At 32.8% G+C, this 19,620-nt stretch overlaps 1 protein-coding gene across 16 annotated transcripts in view; it reads right to left on the bottom strand.

Moving 5' to 3' along the window:
- Positions 1-6,101: 6,101 nt before the first annotated feature.
- Positions 6,102-19,620, bottom strand: part of RBM26 (RNA binding motif protein 26) — a 79,737-nt gene continuing 66,218 nt past the window's right edge. For 7 of the 16 annotated variants that reach the window (XM_043891567.1, XM_043891566.1, XM_043891558.1 and 4 more), the window contains 4 exons: positions 14,363-14,476; positions 11,570-12,729; positions 10,878-10,936; positions 6,102-7,130 (listed from right to left, as the gene is read on the bottom strand). In XM_043891567.1, the coding sequence (XP_043747502.1) occupies positions 12,640-12,729; positions 14,363-14,476 (204 nt within the window). In that variant the 3' untranslated portion in view covers positions 6,102-7,130; positions 10,878-10,936; positions 11,570-12,639. Of the gene's footprint in view, positions 7,131-10,877; positions 12,730-14,362; positions 14,477-19,620 lie in introns of all 16 variants that reach the window. The other 9 variants (XM_043891569.1, XM_043891568.1, XM_043891563.1 and 6 more) reach the window with 6 other exon arrangements.

A 19,620-nucleotide genomic window follows, 5' to 3' on the forward strand; every position in this document is an offset into this window, starting at 1 on the left:
ATCTGAATATCAGTTCTGGGAGAACTGACACTATTACTTTTGGGTTTTCTGACACATGAATGTCTCTCCATTTCCTTAGGTCTCCTTTGATACTTTTTATCAGCATTTTGTAGTTTTCAGCATACAAGTCCTACATACACTGTTAGATTTATATCTAAGTGTGTCACTTTTTCTTTTACTAGAACTGGCACTGCATTTTTAATTTCAGCCTCCATGTGTTCCAAGCTAGTATTTAGAAATACAACTGATTTTTCTGTCTACCGTATGCAGTACACCATACTTAGAATTACACACATCAAGGCCGTTAATTGTTCACATCTGGAACGTTTCCAGGTCCAACTGGGGAAGAACTACTACAGGTAGGTTATGTACACAGCACAGTAAAAAAAAAAACAAAAACAAAAACGAAAAAACCTGGAACATTAAATCTGGACATTAGGCGTGAATGGTATGGCTCATGCATTCCTGTCAGATTAGAGTTCTTTATGAGGGATGTGAGAACTAGCTCAAATTGCTATCCTCATCCCCACTTTGAGTGCTCTCTCAGGAGAAACACAATTAGGACCCTGAATAGATGTGCCCTGGAGACATGCTTTTCTATAGCATTTCCTTGTCTTTTGGTGCTATATAAAGCTTATCAGTTGAGAAAAATGAAAATGTACTACTTGCTTCCAGGTCAGAACTTCCACAAATGCAGGACTAAATCTATAACCTATACTTCTCTTCCCATTCTTGACACCTTAGATGGGTCTCTTCTTTTGTGAGCACTCCCACTCTGGGAATTCTCTCCTTTTTTCACTGCTTGTTGTTTAACCGCTAAGTAATGTCAGGCTCTTTTCGACCCATGGACCGCAGCCCATCAGGCTCCTCTGTCCATGGGATTTCACAGGCAAGAATACTGAAGTGAGTTGCTATTTCCTCTTCCAGGGGATCTTCCCAACCCAGGGATCAAATCCAGGTCCCCTGCATTGCAGGCACACTCTTCACCGTCTTAGCCACCAGGGAAGTCCTTTCCACTGGAGACCTTGCCAAAACAAAATTTAAAAGACCTACTTCTTTTAGGTTGACTGACTTGTTGGTTACAATTGTTTTTAATATATGCAGTTTTCATCCACTTACTATTATAAATATGACATGCATGAGGACTGTCATGCCTAGTAACTGGTTCAGTATTCAGTGTTTTTGTCAAGATACCTGTTTGGTTTTTACTTAAATTCTTACCTTAGGCAGACATGACAATTGTTAAATGCCAGAGATCTCCTTTCTAATCATTAATTTGTTAATTCTGAATATTAACTTGATAAAAAAAGCTGGCACATCATCTACTAGTTATTTATCACCAAAAACCAAAACCCTAAACAAGAAAAATACTGCATTAAACTTAGTACAAATTTGCTTCTAATTCCAAACTTTTAGACAGCTATAATTTCTAAGTATTTCTCCAACACAGACTTTAATTTAAAAAAAAAAAACAAAAAACGGGGGGGGGGTATCTATTAAGTTTTAAGTCACAGATGTTACTTAAAAAAAAAATAGGTTGGTAATGTCCCTGAAAACTCTGATTTAAATGAGATATTAAGGACAAATAGCATTTTAACATTAAAAACAAAAACTGGTCAAAATATGAGACTCTTAAGGTTCACTTTTTTGTAATTTGTACTGTACCCTCTTTGAACTCAGAAATATAAAATTGGTCTTTTCATTAACTCCATGACCTAACTTCAAAATCTTCAACACAAATACAGGGCATATTATATTTTAGATTATCAGAATGATTCTCACAGCACTGAATACAAAGTCTTGCATAGTACTTCAATAATACACATTTGAGATATATGAAAAGTAAATTAATGATCAACTTAAGAAAACTCTGCTATAACATTGTAAAACCCTTGAATACTGGAACTGTCATATTATATTGTGTATTAGAAAAATATTAGATAAAACATGACCATGGATAGCTCAGGAAAATATTCAAGCAATATTTTGCAAGAAATCTTATTATTCCAAATAAAATGATTCTTCTAAAAAATGGACTTTTATATAAGGAAATATATGGAACCCATCATTTTCTCATTTCTACGTAATTTTTTTTCTTTCAGTTTACTTCTCTTTAATGTACTTCAATCACAAATGTTCATGAACTTCATGGGGAAGACAAATTTTCCTGGAAGCAGTTTGCAGAGCTGAGATAAAAAATAAGGGGAGTTTGTTTTTGCTCTAAATTATTTGATACCTCTTTGAGTATTCTTATAGCAGCTACGGTATTAAGAAATGGAAATTCCAGTCCTTATTCTGTCATTTAATTTATTTAATAAAAAGGTCATCTGCCCTACTGTCCAATAAGACTAGTTATGAGGCTGTAGAAGTTCTTGAAAGTTTATAAAATGCTCTAACAAAAGTATACAAATCTGTAGTTCCAAGGGAAAAAAAATTGCTATGGTAGGGAATATAAAATCCTGCCAACAACATACTATAGAAAATAAAAATAAAGCTTAACCACTAATAACAAGCATTAATTTGCTGCTATGTTTAGAACAATTTCAGTAAGTTCTAACACATTTACAAAGAAAACTGAATGAATGCTCTTTTCCAAAGCTAAATTATGAAAATAAGTGTTCATACATATCTGCCTGTAAAAGATCAAATTAAAATGTATCATTATAAAAATAATATACTTTGATGCAGCAGTTCTGAGAAAGTATCTTGAAGAAATAATCAAAGATGTTTAAGGATATGGCATTATTTACAATAAAAGCTGGAAAAGTCCTAAGTGCCCCAAATGAGGAGACAATCCACTATGAGGCATCTACAAATGGAAGGGCTTTAAAAATGGTGTATAAACCTATTACCATACATGGAAAGACTACAAAGCAATATGCATTATATAATCCCATTTTAAAATGTCTGGGGATCATTTGTAAATGACAAGCTTTCTATCATCCTACCTCTGTCTTTTTATTTTGAATGTCTAGCTTTTCGACAATGTCATATGTGATTTTTTACAGGATTAAAAAAGACCAAATCCATTCATACTCTATACAGAAGTATTTCCCAGGTTAAGTGAAGGCTAACATGATTATTCTGCAAATACTCCACATATTATATAATTTTTAATAATTTTACTGTCATTATGTATTAACCAAAGTCCTCTATTTCAAGCTGGAGACTTCTATTTCATAACCAGATCTCTAATTGGATTTTTAATGACTTATGCACTTTGAGATGATAATGTATTTTCCTGTAGAAACAGAAGAAGATAGGCTATTACCAAACTTATTTAACCCATGTTATAGATGACAGAAGGAATATCTGCAATTAAAAAAAAAAAAATAGCACAATACTGATCATTCAATAAAAGCATGAAATGAACATCTGAATGCTGGAAAAGCAGATCAAATTAGATCAGGAGAATAAACATTCTGATGAAAACTGAAAATTATGGAAGGACGTTCTGAAAACTTTCATTGGCCTTTGAGGTTGACAGAAATGCTTTATGTCTCTAATTTCACTTCAGAATCTATGGCAGTCGTTCTCTGATATCACAGTATCTTTATACTATCACTCATGATAAGGAGAAACTTTTTAGCCCCCAAATGAAATAAAGAGAGCACTTCTAGCAGTAAAGAGACAGGAACTAGGCAGAAATGCAATACTGAAGATTTTTGTATATGTGTGACAAAAGGAGTCAAGAACACTTTGGTACCAAAGGTGACTTAAAACAATTTTAAGTGAGAATGACTGTGAAGAGAGGAAGAGGCAATATAGAGCCATTTCTTCATACAAATATTTTCAGAATTTTCAACTGTACAATGCCTGAGAGCTGCAAATTTTCCTTGCTATTCTATGTTAATATAATTGATGCAAAATGCAGGACAATTTTAAAAAGTTAACAACTGCTTTTAGTAAGACTATTTTATTTAAAAAATTTTCAAAATATAAAAATAATAAACATTATGGGTATTAACAAACAAAACAACATAATTCAACTATAAATAATAAAAAATGTTGACAACCCCACAGAAACACGTAATACTATAAACATTCTAGGCATACAAGAGTAGTTTTCTAGTTCAAGTTTTACCATTTTCAAGTTTTATCACTTTAGAAATAAACAAAAAAGCTGCTACAGCTTAACCAATTACTTTCGCTCCACTCAAAGAGCAGGGAATTTTTCCCCCATGCCAACACACATTCATGAAATGGGATACTTATGGGCACAGGTATTAAGAACTGGAATAACCCAGTCTCCAGACAAGAAGGAATTCCTTTGGTGTTTTTAGGTTCAACAATCCACAGAAATTAAGTTAAACTAAACCACTATTAAAGGAAATCTTGTGCCAGACATGTTCTGAAGTAATATCACACCCAAAACAGGTTCAGGATTCTGAGAATCAAAAGTAAACATCTATGAATGCTTTGCTGATACTTAAAAATTGTATCTTAAGAACATTCACTAAGGTGCTGGAATAAAGTCTTGCAGATGCAGAAAATCTGCACATCAACACGAAACTTGTACAATGTAAATAATACATCTCTTTACAACTCATCAAATGTTCTATAAATATTTAAGAATTACCCTGCCTCCTGATGAGTAAAAGACAGATGGGAATTGAAAGCAGAAGAGGATTACACCATTTTTTAGGACTAGAAACGTTTTCCATTTGCAATTGGGAAAATTGAGCCATGCTCAATGTATCTTTTTTTTTTTAGCCTAGTCATATTGACACAATTCCTCTTATCAAAAGAGCTGCTGACAAATTGAAGAAAATATTTTCTTTCTCGGAAGTTGGACACCAATTAGCATAATGTCATTCTGCATCATTCTCTTTAAATTACAGGGTGTTTCTAATTGGCTGGGCTCTTTACCTGACTCATCACAGACCGCTTTTATAATTATGCTGCTAGATTAGATTAAGTTATAAGCAATCATAGATTTAAGCTCAGCAAAGTCTGGATAACAGGTTGAAAAATGATATTGAAAGGTTTTGTAGCACCAATGACTTTTTCCTAAGACACTTGAGGGGCTGCATCGCTTTAAAGTATTATTTCTCTTGTAAACAAGACCAAAAATATTCAATTGATCTGTACTTTGAGCACAAATATTTATAAACTCTATTTGAAAAAAAAACAACACATATAGCATGACTAGGGCAGCTAATAGTGTAAAATCTAAGTATATTGAAAAATATAAAGATATATAAAAGGCTTTCATAATGTAATCATGCAGAGGTAAACTGCTTCATTCAATTACACAAAAGTGATTCTGTACAGTTATCTACATATAGCTCCATGAGAATCTTCTTCAGGGAAATAATGAAAATCCTCATCTTTAATTAATAAACATGAGAACTTACTAAAATATGTACCTGACCTACCAGATCGCAAAGCAATTTTTCAAAAAGTGCAATGATTTTAACGAGAATTAAATCATCTCAACTTCTGATCCCAATGGCATGTTCAATTTCATTTTGCTTTATTTTGTTTTTAATTTAAAAGCAAGGGGGGGAAAAAAAGGAAGATGACAAAATAAGAGAGAGTAGTGGCATGTGATCCACAGCTATTAATCAACCCAAAGCTGTTAACAGCAAGTATGGTCTCTTCAGAGAATTATCTTTGGGTTTTCAGACCAGCATGTTAGAACTATTCTAACTATTACACAGACAGAGACTCTTTCCTTATAAAGAAAAAATACTGAACTGACCTGGGAAAATATCTGTGAATTCCCAGCGGCTACATGTTAGTTTACAATGTGAACTAATACAAAAGTCTAATTTTTAAAATGCCTTGTAGGCTACAAGGTCATAGGTAAGAAAAATTTCCAAAATACTTACTGTTCCTTTAAACCAAGTCTACATTAACCATGCTGTTTTCAATTAATATGAATCAAAATAGATAATTTACATTATGTCTGATGTATTCATTCTTTTTTCCTGACAACAAATGCAATGCATACTCAAGAGAAAGTGCTTGCAGAATAGTTAACTTTGCACAAAAAGGTGAAAATGTGAGCATGGCTGAATGGAACTAAAAACAAAAGGAAAACAAGGGTGAAGAGAATCAAATATAATTTGGACCCTTTTAATGAAAAGTTGCGATTAAGTGTAACTTCTAACTTCTAAAATGTTAATGAGAATCTAAGAAGGAATACTAAGAAATTAATGACTGAAAACTTTATGGTGCCCATTATAAAGAGGGTATTTTGGATGAAAATTTAGAATAAAATTTAACTTCACTCTTTATAAATAATTCTACACCATATTGCTTATAAACAAATAACGCAGACATACACCTCTTAAGGCAGGAAAACTACAGTCTTTAACAGTGTTAGACACACACTATTTCCCCTTGCTTTTAAGATTGTCTTTGATGTCTTGGTTGCAAGTGAAGAAAACAAGGAAATACTGTGTAAATCAGACGTTCATTAGATATTTCTCAATATTTATAATTCACAGATCATCCCATACTACTTGAAAAGCAAATTATTCTCCTTGTTGATTTTGAAGAGTTAAGAATTTTTAAAAATTATTTGGGTAAGTGGCCTTGGCGTAGACTTCAATAAATATATTTAGAAGAAACAGGCAAGTTATTACCATGTGAAAAAAATATTTTAACCATTTGTTCAAAATTACTGTAAGTAACCATCCTAACTCCAGAAACGTATCCTAAAGCCCAGAAAAATTAAAGCCAAACCACGGTTTAACTTTTTAATCACTTTCATCATTCTAGATTGTTCATGCTGATGAACATAGTATCATGGCTTTATAGATTTCCTAGATACAATTTCAACTTGGCTGAGCCTGAAAACTCATTTCATGTTAGGAAAACCAAGAGGATTTTTTTTTTTTCCTTCTTAAGAGTGTTTAAAAACAAACGGCTATAAAGGGGAGAAAACATTTAAATATAACATCAGACAAAGCACACACTCAGATTTACTTCTGGACTCAGATGTACCCTAAAAGAACTGGAAAAATAAAAATGCTAATTATGGTATATGTAAACATCTATTCAAACTGGTAAAGGGCAAACATAAAGTGATAGTATCATATTATAACAGTCGTCTCCAGACAGGAACAGGTCTTGCTGTTGTAGTCACAAAGCTAAATTCAGGCAATGATGATCTCCCTCTGCTGGAAAAAGAGAAGACTATTAAAAAAAACTCTGAAAACAGTAAATAAATCTAAATCTTGAATTATACCATACATTGACCTCCAACTTTTTAAAACATTACATCTGAGAAAGGAATCAAAATGAAAGTTGCAGACAAATTTTACAAATATCAACCATGGTTTAAAATGATTTTAACAAAACCTCTCTGCAACACGCTTCACTGAAACATTAAGCTGCACAGATCACAGCTCGGCAACACGGTTATGATCCAAATTTTGCATTAGGAAATGTCATCATGGATCATATAGTAAATTTTTATCAGTGTGGGTTGGCAAAGTAACAATTTTAAGAAATCATTAACAAATTTCAAGATACTGGTTAAAAAAATAAAAGCAAGAACAATTGTCTTAAGCTTCCCAAGGACTACAAATAATCGTGAGCTATATATATAATTTCCTTAAACTCCATGGGATAACCATTTCATTCTTCAATCACACTGTATGACATAAAATACTATACTAAGCATAATGATAAACAACAAAAGTAAATAAAAAGGAACATATCAAAATGAGACAGTGTTTGATATACAAAAGAAGACTAATTTGGATGATGAGATGGTAAGAGGATGGATGAAATAAAGTAACAGGGAGGGAAGGGTTAGAAAGAAACAAATATAAATTGGTACAAAAGAGTAAAAAATGCTTCAATTATACTAAGCTAATAAGTACATAATACTGATAAAATGCAAGAGCCAAATTAGGAATTTCTCTACTGAGTAAGTATAACGTTCTCATTAGAAATTACTAAGCATGTCAATAAAATTCACCAAGGTTTCTTTCTTTCTTGGGTCTCTTAGATAGCTGTTCTGGATATCAGATAGCTGTCATGTGATAATTTGCTGTCCTCTGATAGGTATACAATAATCAGAGAGCAAAAAATCTTTTCTTCTCTAAAAGCCTATATGCTGTATACATATCTTAAAGCAACTAACTAGCCAGTTCAAAAAGTTAATAAGATAGTTTCTGAAAATATGTGAAAAGGAAATTTTTTCTTTCTGCCTTACAAATATTGTATGCTCATGATTTATCCCTAGATTAAATTTCTACTTTTAATTATACAGGCTTTCAGAAGAATGGGAATAGCACTGTGAAAGACCAAAAAATAATAATAATAATAATAATAATAAGCTAATAAGCTTATTGAACTAAGCTAACAAGCCAAAATTTTTACACCGGACATTTTTGTTTTAAAATGCTAAGATGTTTTTTGTAAGGGAAGAAAAAAAAATCTTACAAATATTTACATAAATTCTAGGACTAAAACTAATTTTCTATAATTAGTTCACACTACAGGTAAGGGGAAAAAAGGAAGAAAATATAAATTGATAAAGTTTGTATGATACTCTAAAATAGCCATTGATATTTCAACATACTAGACGAGCAACTGTTTGTTTTCTTTTTGTAACCTTTAGAACCAGTGAGTAGTGTTCCAAGTAAGACTGCAAATACAGTCCCCATAAAACAGTTCTAGTAAGAAGAAATTTCCTCCAATTAAACCATACTTTTCACAGGTAATCAGCTAAAACAGTGAAGTCTTATCTTAATAGTAAACTATCATTTAATACATTTGATCATATCACAAAATAAAACAAGAGCTATGGAATACTATCCCATTCATGCAACATAATTTCATTAAATGTTGAATTCTGGTTAACTACCAAAATTAATTTTTAAATGTTACAATTATCCAATAACATTTAAAACAACACTGCTATGTAGAGACATAAGATACTGAATGAAATATGCAAAATGACAACTCAACCATCCCTTGAGGTAATCCTAATCAATCTTTTAACAAATGATATATAATTTCCTTCAATTTTTTTCCTGAAAAAAGTAGCTGTCTACATCTCAATTCCTTCTTCATTCCCACTTCAGCCCAGATCTATACTATGACAAAGAACTTCTAAGGAAAATTGAAGAATTAAAAAATGTATTTCAAGTTTTAGGTAGATACTATAATAAGAAAGAGTTTTAAACTCTGAGTTTAGAACTGAAAGGAAAAGTTGTAAGTACGAAGAAAAAGCACAAATACAGAAGTTAATCTATACTTTTTAGGTTAAGTGTAATTTGTGCAGCAAAAGCAAACATCTGGGAACAGTATACGAAACTGCACCAAGATACACTGTATGACTATCACAACCAAAGCTAAGTTGCTTCTACTGAGGATAGAAACAGTAACAGCAACAACAGGTAGGGAGAGCTGGCGTAGATATGTTAAACTGTTTTAGATCAAACACTAATATACTGCCAGGGAAACGAAAGATGTGAAAGGAACCTTAAGAGATCATCTAGTCCAACCCGTTTCATTTTGCAGACAAGGAAACAACCCTGGATAAGTTAAGAGACTTGTCTAAGGCCAGAAAATTAGTTACAGAGCTTGGGACCAAAAGCTAAATCTCTTAACACTTGTCCAGTTCTCTACACTCGCTCATCATCTTTGAATATAAAAAATTAATGGGATGGACTAGATTAGTGGTTCTTGACATTTCTATTCTTACACACTGATAGAAACCAAAAGGCTAACTTACTCCTTAAATAGACATTTAATATTCCAAAATGTTAATAGCTTACTAACTGCTATGGAAATTCCACTGAGACTATGTGTATATTCCTTCATCACTATTTGTAACAAACCCCACTGGTACAATACTTAACAGAATCAACTGTTTACTAAGACAGTCCCAAATAATTGAGAAGACCTTCAAGAAAGATTTCTGGAAAATTGATAAGAATTAACAAGGGAGGTAATTGTCACTCCATTATTGGAGATTTAAATATGCATTCATTCATTAATTCATCCCACAAACAACTGAATGTTCACTATGAGCCAGGTTTTATGATAATCACTAGAGATAAAGATGAATAAGACATGGTCCCCTTCTTAGAGGAGCTTGTAATCTAGTGGGGAAGACAGACATATAAACCAGATAAACTATATTACAACATAAGTACTATAACAGAGATATGAACAAAGTGCTGTATTAAAAGGGATGGTTAAGGTATGAACTGGCTAATGACCAAAAAGACTAGTAATTTTGCGTAACATCTACTACATTTACTGCAAACACAATCTTCATGCCCGACCAATAATTAGGAAGGAGGTAGCAACATAGTTTTTAAAAAAGCTGGCACTGAAATCAGAGTGCCTGCATTCAAATCTAGTCCTTCTATTTACTAGCTATCACTTTGGGCAAGTCATTCCATCTCTACTAGCCTAAGTTTCCTTATCTGTAAAATGGATATCTTTTAAGTTTTAAATGAGAACACATGAAAAGTACATGTAGAGTATTATTATTTTTTTTATAAACATATCCATTAATTTAAAAAATCCAATAGCAATTTAATACTAAATAATATTTACAATTAAAACCATATTAATGATAATAAAAATATAATTATGAACCTGATGAATGTTGCTAATATTTAATCCCCATACTTCAGGACCTGATCAAAACATACTTGCGTTCTGATTCATTCAAAGCAACATGGTATAAAACATTTTAATTTTAGGTTATGACAGAATTTAAGAATAGGGAAAGTGATTAGCTATTTATGGATTTAAACAAATAATATGTAATTTCAGTTATAACTGAATTTTACAATAATTACACAATATCACACTAAAATTTGCTAATCAAATTATAAAGCCAAAAATCAGTATGGAGATTTAACTGGCCTTTCAAAGATTTTCTTTCTTTATAATACCTGTTTGGTGTAAAGAGAAGAAACGTGAGCCTCTGCCAATTTGGCATCTTTCACGACTACTAAAAAGAAAAGAAAACAAACTTACCTAATGAATCAGAATAGCACATAGTCAACATACAAGAGACTATACATAAAAATATATCACAGCTCTAAGTATAGTAAAGAAGTTGAGTAAAGTCACTATTTTGACAAAAGAAATCTGACTGTGAAATTTTAAATATAAACGTGTGCATCAACTGCAAGCCAAAACGTTCCTATGAAACAGAACTACCATCGGGAGTATATATACAACTTTAAGTGGAGGAAGAAAAGAAAAAGAGGAACAGCATCCATGAGCTACTCCACTGGCAAAAGACTATGATGGTGAAACTACAGTTTGTGACTGTGAGGACCCCAGCATGGGAAGAAAGTTTTTTTGTGTGTGATTTTTCAATATAATCACTGTAATCTCAGAAAGGGCAGAAATACTTGCAACCAAACGGATAAATTTAAAAGATAAATATGTAATCTCCCACCCTCCATTCTACAAAGAACGCATTTATTTCCTGGAAACTGCTGTATCAACTTTCAATGATCATGTTGTCAGAGAAGTCCACTTAAAAATCACAATATTGTTGCAAATGTCAAAGATTTTTTTTTTTTTATAGAAGTATAGGAAATGCACACTTAAAATATCAGACTGGAACACTTACCAAACAGTGCTTTCCTAAAGTAGTATCTATAGTACATTTCTTTATTCATACATCTTCAAATGGTCAAGTTTTCTTTCATACATCCAAAATGTAATGTGATGTTTTCTTATTCACCAAATGTTATCTCTACTTGAAGTCTGGTTCCAAACTAATCAGCCTGCTTTTAAATTTTAAGACATCTGTTGAAAGTTTATAGGATCAAACCAAACTGAAGTGGTATAAATTTTAAACAATGGATTGTACATTATTGTAAAGGTACCAGTAACCATTATTAAGAATAAGTTAGTGATTATAGCTCCTTTTGTGATAACTGGGGAGAAGGGTAGATCACCATCTGGAATGGTCTATTTATTTTAATTCTTTTTCTTTTCTTTTTTTTTTTCTTTTTTCTTTTTTTAAATCAAGGAACATTGTCTTTTTTTTTGTCATTGCTTTTTTCTTTTCTTTTCTTTTCAAGAGACCATTCCACTTTATTTTTTAACATCTGAATGCATAAGGACTCAAATGCAAAGCAGTCATACACCGTTATCATTAAAACCCATATGGTAAAATACATACACAAGTCCAACAAAAGGCTAATACATAGTAAAGCCTAAGCATACTACTATGTAATATTATGAATACATAACTTGGAGACTTTAGTTAAGAGTACTATGTTATCTATTCATTTTTTGAAAACATTCATTAAGATTTTAAATGCAAATTCATTCCTTATTTGGAGTAAAACAAAATTCTCTAAGTTATAACAAGTATTGGTCATTAAGTCTTCAGACCTATTCATTAAATTACAAAGAACCCAAAGAATTCTGTAATGTTCAGTAAGTAATAAAAACATTGCATATGTTTCTAGTGTGATGTCTTTACCAATTGTTTACTGAAATAAAACGCAAACATCAATCTTTCAAAATACAGGATTCAGAAGGTAGTTTTCTTCTCTTTTGTCTATTTGTGAAATCCATCTTCATCACATTTTACCAAAAATTGTTTTTACAAATATGTAAAAGTACATTAGATAATACTAATGAAACACAGGTAGAGTTCTATCATATGCAGATCAATGATCAGTCAAATCATCTTCTCCAAGAACGAGATTCATTGTCCTCTTCTTCTTCATCATCATCTTGAAGTAATGAATCATCCACCAAAGACTCTTCCTGAAACTTTAGGTTAAAATGCATTTAGGAATTTACCCAAAAAAAAAAAAAAAAAAAAAGAAAAGAAAAAAGGTGACACTTTTAAATACTGATTACTCTCAACAGAGTCGAATACAAAAGGTATTTCTATAGCTAGAACAGTCAAGAAACAAAAAGCAACCTTCATCCGCCCAAAGGTTTCTCAATACTATCTATTCTATTGCTTATATCAAACAGACACTAAAAAAAAAAAATCAAAGTAATAAGCCTTTGTACATGCCATTTCTCCTGCCTCTCTTTATCAAATTATGCCATCTTCTACACCTACAAAACATTGCTGCACACCTTTTTTTTTTTTTAAAGAAAACATCAGTAATTCTTCTCTGATACTAAATCAACCAGTAACTTGAATAAAGTTTATCAATATTTATGTTTCTCTTCTGCTGTATATAACAAACATTTTCTTTTACAGCATTCTTTTCTTTTCCCCATTCCCTTCATAAAAGCTTCTCAGACTACTTTTCAAACTTTTCAAAATACCTAATACCAGGAGCTCTCCTGCTTTTCTCCCCATTCAATTCAAACTCATGGAAGGACAAAGGTATAATCTAAAATATAAAATGACAAATCATGTATATGAGTTTCAAAATACACATTTTATTCTTGCATTTGACTATGGACATGTATAACAGTCTCAAATGCTCTTCAAACAAAATGAAGTGCCATAATGAAAATCTAATCAAGGTAAAACATGGAACCATTTAGTTTTCCCACCTTACCTTTATTCCCTAACTTCCTCAATTTTTTTTCCTACAGCTTATTTCATGATTAAACAAAACAGAGTTGCTTATTTTTAGATTTTTGGTTTCAAAGGGCTCTCCCACTTCAGTGGTCTTTACGCTCCCCACTCTCAGCCATAAGACTAACTGCTGTTATGCAAGAAAAAATATACTATTCCACACCTCTATCTCTGCCAATTATAATGCCTCTCTAACTATTCCCAGTCCAAGTTCTTGGTTATGAAAAGCTTTTTTTTATCACTTGGAGTTCAGCTACACTGCTACCACCTCCTTCAAGATTCTTCGGGAAAGAAACAATCATTCCTTCCTCTGGGTACCCACAGCATATTGTTCAAATCTTTATTCACCATATCATTCTGCCTTTTATTATAATTAGTTTCTTGTGTCTATCACCACCTTCTTTTCCAGATTGTATTGCTCCTTGTTGATAGGGACCGTGTCTTATTCATTTTTCTGCCTATCGTAGTATCTACCATATAGCAGGCATTCATTCTAATGAACTAAAATGATATGAATTAAAATAAAACCTGAAATGTTGATAAAGTAATTAAGTAAAATATATACTCTAAAAGTTAAAATATCACAAGACTTCCTGTGGATAAAAATCTAATGAGTAATTATTGTCTTCTAAGAATAAATGAAAACTGAGTATATATATGATTTTCATATATTCTTTTTGGATTAGCAATCCACAGTTCTCATTAATACATAAAATTTAGTTATCTGCATTTTATCTGCTATCCCCTGCCTGGAAGGTAGCTCAGGAATAAAAGCTTTATGTTAAAATCACAGCCATAGATCACATTTTATATAAAAATGTAAACATTTAAGGTTAAAAACAAATGAAAAAAAAAACATACTTCCTCTTCATCAGGTTCAACTTCTTCTGTTTCAACAGCTGAAATATTAGTTATTGGCTTATTCCATGCCAGCTTTAGATCCTGCCCTTTGAAACGAGCTCCATGAACTGCAGCCTAAAACAATGAAAAACATTGGAATACAGAACATTAATAATTTGTGAAGAAAACAATGAAATGTTATAGTACCTAACATTAAATACAAATGAAGACAGTTGTCTATTTTTGCTTTGTGGTTTATTTCTCTATTTACTATTTATTATTGCAGTTTATAATTTACTTTATATTGTTATTTATTTCTAAAGTCAGCCTAGTCATTTGAGTAGAGCTATTTCAGTACTGGCCAATATCTGACTAGAAGAACTATGTCTCCAAGTCTACAGTAAAATGATAACTGCTACTCAAGGCAATTATTGCAAAGCACTTCAAGATTCTGGTTTTAGATTTTAATTCTTATTAATTCACAAATGACTCATACAGTAATTCACAAATGACTCATACAGTAACTAGAAACCTCTAATAAATTTTTTTGCACCTGTATTTAAATTTTTTTGCACATGTATTTATATTTAAATTACATCAAATAATCACAAATACCATAAAATGCCTGATGTATCACTAATACAAAATACAAATATCTCAATGAAGAAAAAAAATTGAGCTTTTCTATTGAAAACTAAAGAACTTCCCTACAAAGCTTTCAGAATTGCATATAACAAAAACTGAGTAAGCAGTCAAGCCTAAGTACTTGCTACATTAAGTGGCTGGTTCAGAAAGAGTGCTTTCAAACTAAAGTAATGTGAACTAATATAAATCAATGTTAGCAACATACCAAAATAACTCATAGTCACCAAAGATTTACAGCACACCTCAAAGTACAGCATAATGTGAAATGGAGAAACAATTACATGTTTAATGACATCTGACCACGAGTAGTACGATATAAAGTCCCCAGGTAAAAATTTTAAATCTACACATATAAATTTATGGTTAATTTAAAAGATTTCATGCCTACTAAAATGTAGATCAGAAATTTTTAGTCCATGACCCCATCATGTCATATAACTAAAGAAATTTTAAGTACTTATATATAATATTTAAGTCCAGAAACAAACTGTAATTTTTTGAGGCTATAAATATTACATAAAAATATATTCTTGTAAGGAATTCCAACTATGTCATACAAAATATCTACTCATAAAATTCATGTTTTCATCTAGCTAAAGAGGCAAAAAATGTTAGTGATGTCATCTTTAGTAAGTTCTTCAAAAATTTCTTATGATCTAATTTTGCACATCTCTATATTCAATACTTACTTCAAATTCATAAGGTGAATCTACAACTCTCTAAAGTTTTAGTTTTAAAATTATTTACTGGGTGCTGTCATCCAGGCTTTGTTGTTCAATTTACCCATTATGCGTATGCATTAGTCTCTCAGTTGCGTCTGACTCTCTGAGACCCCAAGGACTGTAGCCCTCCAGGCTCCTCTGTCGATGGGATTCTCCAGGCAAGAATACTGGAGTGGGTTGCCATTCCCTACTCAAAATTTACACATTATAAGGCAGAGTAAAATTAGCATAAGTCTAAGTAGCCTGGGTTTTTCGGAATGCTAAGTGAGCTCTGGTTTCAGCTTCAAGGCATCAGTTGTGGGAGCCCCTAACAAAAGTCACCTGACCTTTGAAGTCAGGCAATGACTTTTCTCTAGCTATGAATATCCTAGATGGCATTTTCTTTCAATATAAGGCTCTTTCATCTACACTGAATATATGTTTACAGTGGCCATCTTCATTAATTATTTTAGCAATAACTCACAGCAGCTTCTGTATTGGCACTTGCATTTTTATACTATGGAGATAGATTCTTTCCTTAAACCTCATGAACCAATCCCTGCTAGCTTCAAACTTTCCTCTGAAGCTTCCTCATCTCTCTCAGCCCTCACAATATTGAAAAAAGACAGGGCATTGCTCTAGATTAGACATGACTGAGCAACTTCACTTTCTTTACGAGGATGTTGTGGCCGGATTGATATCCTCTCCAGACCACTAAACCTTTCTCCATATCAGCGATAAGGCCTGTTTCACTTTCTTTTCATTCGTGTGTTTACTAGAGCAGCACTTTCAATTTCCTTCAGGAACTTTTCCTTTGTGTTCACACCTTGAATAACTGGCGCAGGAGGCCTGGTTTTTGTCCTAGCTCACTTTCTGATATACCTTCCTCACTAAGCCTAATCATTTCTAGCTTTTGACTTAAAGTGAGCGACGTGAGACTCTTCCTTTCACTTGCATGCTTAGAGGCCACTGTAGGGTTATCAACTGGCCTCATCCCAAGGTTGTTTTGTCTCAGGGAACAAGGAGGCCCGAGGAGAGGGAGAGACGCAGAATGGCTGCTTGACAGGGCAGTCAGAACACACATTTATTAACCAAATCTGCCATCTTATATGGGCACAGTTTATGGTGCCCCCAAATAACCACCATTTGTTTTGGCATCACCAGAACAAATATAATAATAATAATGAGAAAGTCTGGAATATTGCAGAAATTACCAAACTGTGATAGAGACATACAGTGAGCAAATGCTGTGGGGAAATGGCAGCGACAGATCAGCATAAAGTGCTGCCACAAACCTTCAATCTGTCAAACAAACAATATCTGCAAACTGCAATAAAGTAGAGCACAGTAAAACAGGGCATACCTGTATATGTGTGTGTATGAAAACCACACAGTACACAATTATACTGGAAATATCAGGAGCCTTCAATTTATTTTCTTTATACGTGTGGATATACGTGCTATACATGTATATATATATGTGCACATCTGTACATGAATGCATTTTTCCCCCCACTCCCAGCTCTGACCTCTGAAAAAAATTGTTATAGTTAACCTACTCAGTAGTAATGAGCATGCTTAGTACTCAGACTATGGTCTTTAAATACCTTTCCCAGTAATAAGAACCAGAGCTCCTTAGAGAAACGGCTAGTTCCTGGTTTGGAAGAGAAAATGTGTAAGATGAACCTAGAACACCTTTTCATACCAGAAAGAAAGAAAATATCATAACCCACTAGACTCCTGTCAAAACAACTCACAAAAAACCTATATAGTAGCCACTAGCCAAAAACAGGACACATCAGTAACTGAGAACAATGGATCAATACCCATGAAATGTTTAAATCTATGAATTTATAATTGTATAATACCAATCAAGCTAAATCAAAATATGCACTTATTATGGATCCCTAAAGGAAGTAAGTAAAATATTTATAAGAAAACCAGGGAAATGTAAACTCTGACTGGGTATTTAATAATATTTAAGGAATAATAATCATTTTTAGGTACAATAATAGTATTGATTTATTTTATTTGGCCTCTAACATGGAGAGAGACACATTGGAAGGTTTACAGCTGAAATGATATGACTGGGAATGGCTCCAAAACAAGGAGGTAGAGTGTTGTAGTGGGTAGAATATAGACAAAAAAAGATTGGCCATAAGTGGATAATTACTGAAGCTCAATGAGGAACATGTGGGGGTTCATTTTACAATTTTCTCTAATTTCTATGCTTTGAAGTATAAATTAAAAGCCTGTTTAAGCGCTGAAGCATTTTATTCATAAGCTTGCTCTAGACGTTTGCCTGTTTAGTCTTACATAGCATCATTCAAAGTTTGCACCAAATTAGAAGTAAGGCGAGCAGGCAAACATATGACAGAAGGGGAAAAAAGAAAAAGGCTTGAATCTGCCAAATGAAGGAAGAAAAAAAGTATGAAAAGTAGTTATGAGGTAGGCTCCGTATCTTACATAGAAAATGATTCTAGAAACAACATTTGGAAAAGGCTGGAATAAGCAAGGAGTGTTTGCCTTTTAAACACGAGTGTTTGCCTTTTGCCTTTGCAAGTTACTTAGATTATAAATCTAAACTGAACATACAAAATGCAGCTCTTCACAAACTTACTGACAAGAAAATCCTTTGTTAGAGCTCTTATAAAACCAATGTTCTGCAAAAACACTGTGGGGAAAACGGACCTAACGTTAGAAGAGCTAAAGCTACAATCCCAGTATATCTTTCTTTTTTAGTAACCATAATGGTAAAACTATCTATAAAATAAAGTTAAAACCAAGTTTATTAATGTTTGTAATAACCACAGTATATAATGTTTAGGCAGGAGTTACATTAAAGGACCACCAAAACAACAAAACTCTAAACATGTAAAATCTGATTTTCAGAATTTATAGAGAAAGACTTCTACTTCTTTAGCTTTCAGTTCAAGTTACATGGCCACTTTCTCACAAGCTTCAGACTTAGATTTAATAATTCTCATAGCAGTGTTCATCATGTAGCAATACTTAACTATTAAGTAAATCAGTAAGAACACACAGACTATTAAGAACACAATTTTCTTTCTCTTGACTGAATCCACTTATACACTTGGTTCTTGCCACAGATTTACTATTTATTCAGTTAGCCCCATCAATTTCTGACTTGATATTGAACTATCCTCTATGAATCCAATTTTGTGCTTCTATCTTCAGGCCTAAAGAATTAGAGTTTTGAAATCACTTCTTCTATCTTGTTTCTATTCAGTTTCATTGAATTAACAATCAGTTCTCATTCACACACAGACACACACACAAATATTAATAATAGCTAACACTAAGATGGTTTGGGTTTCCCAGGTAGTGAACCGGCGCCTCTGCATTGCAGGCGGATTCTTTACCAACTGAGCTATAAGGGAAGTCCACAGTGGTAAAGAATCCACCTGCCAATACAAGAGACATGGGTTCAATCCCTAGGCCTGGAAGATTCCCTGGAGAAGGGAATGGCAACCCACTCCAACATTCTTTTCTGGAGAATCCCATGGACAGAGGAGCCTGGCCAGCTACAGTTCATAGGATTGCAAAGAGTCAGATATGACTGAAGCAACGTAGCATGCATGCAAGATGAATTATGTTCCAGGCACCATGTTCTAAGTATACTTTATAAGTTTTGAATCCTCACAAATACTGGGAGTTGAGGCATGGGTGTCAAAACCTACCAGTAGAACAAGAGTCTCTTTCCTTTTGCTATAAAAAGCTACATACCCCTTTTGAGTTTGAGACTGTCGAGTTTCATTTTTGGGACTGACTCTTATAAAACAGGAACTTAACTATCCTATTCTAAAACCAGATACTGGTTGCTTACAAAAGTATAGGAGCAATTCAGAGTAGGAAAACTAACTTTCTAACCAGTCATGGGAAGAGGTCACTTTTTTTCTGTCCTCTTTGGGT

The sequence above is a fragment of the Cervus elaphus genome, chromosome 30 (genome assembly GCF_910594005.1).
Source record: "Cervus elaphus chromosome 30, mCerEla1.1, whole genome shotgun sequence".
NCBI lineage: Eukaryota > Metazoa > Chordata > Mammalia > Artiodactyla > Cervidae > Cervus > Cervus elaphus.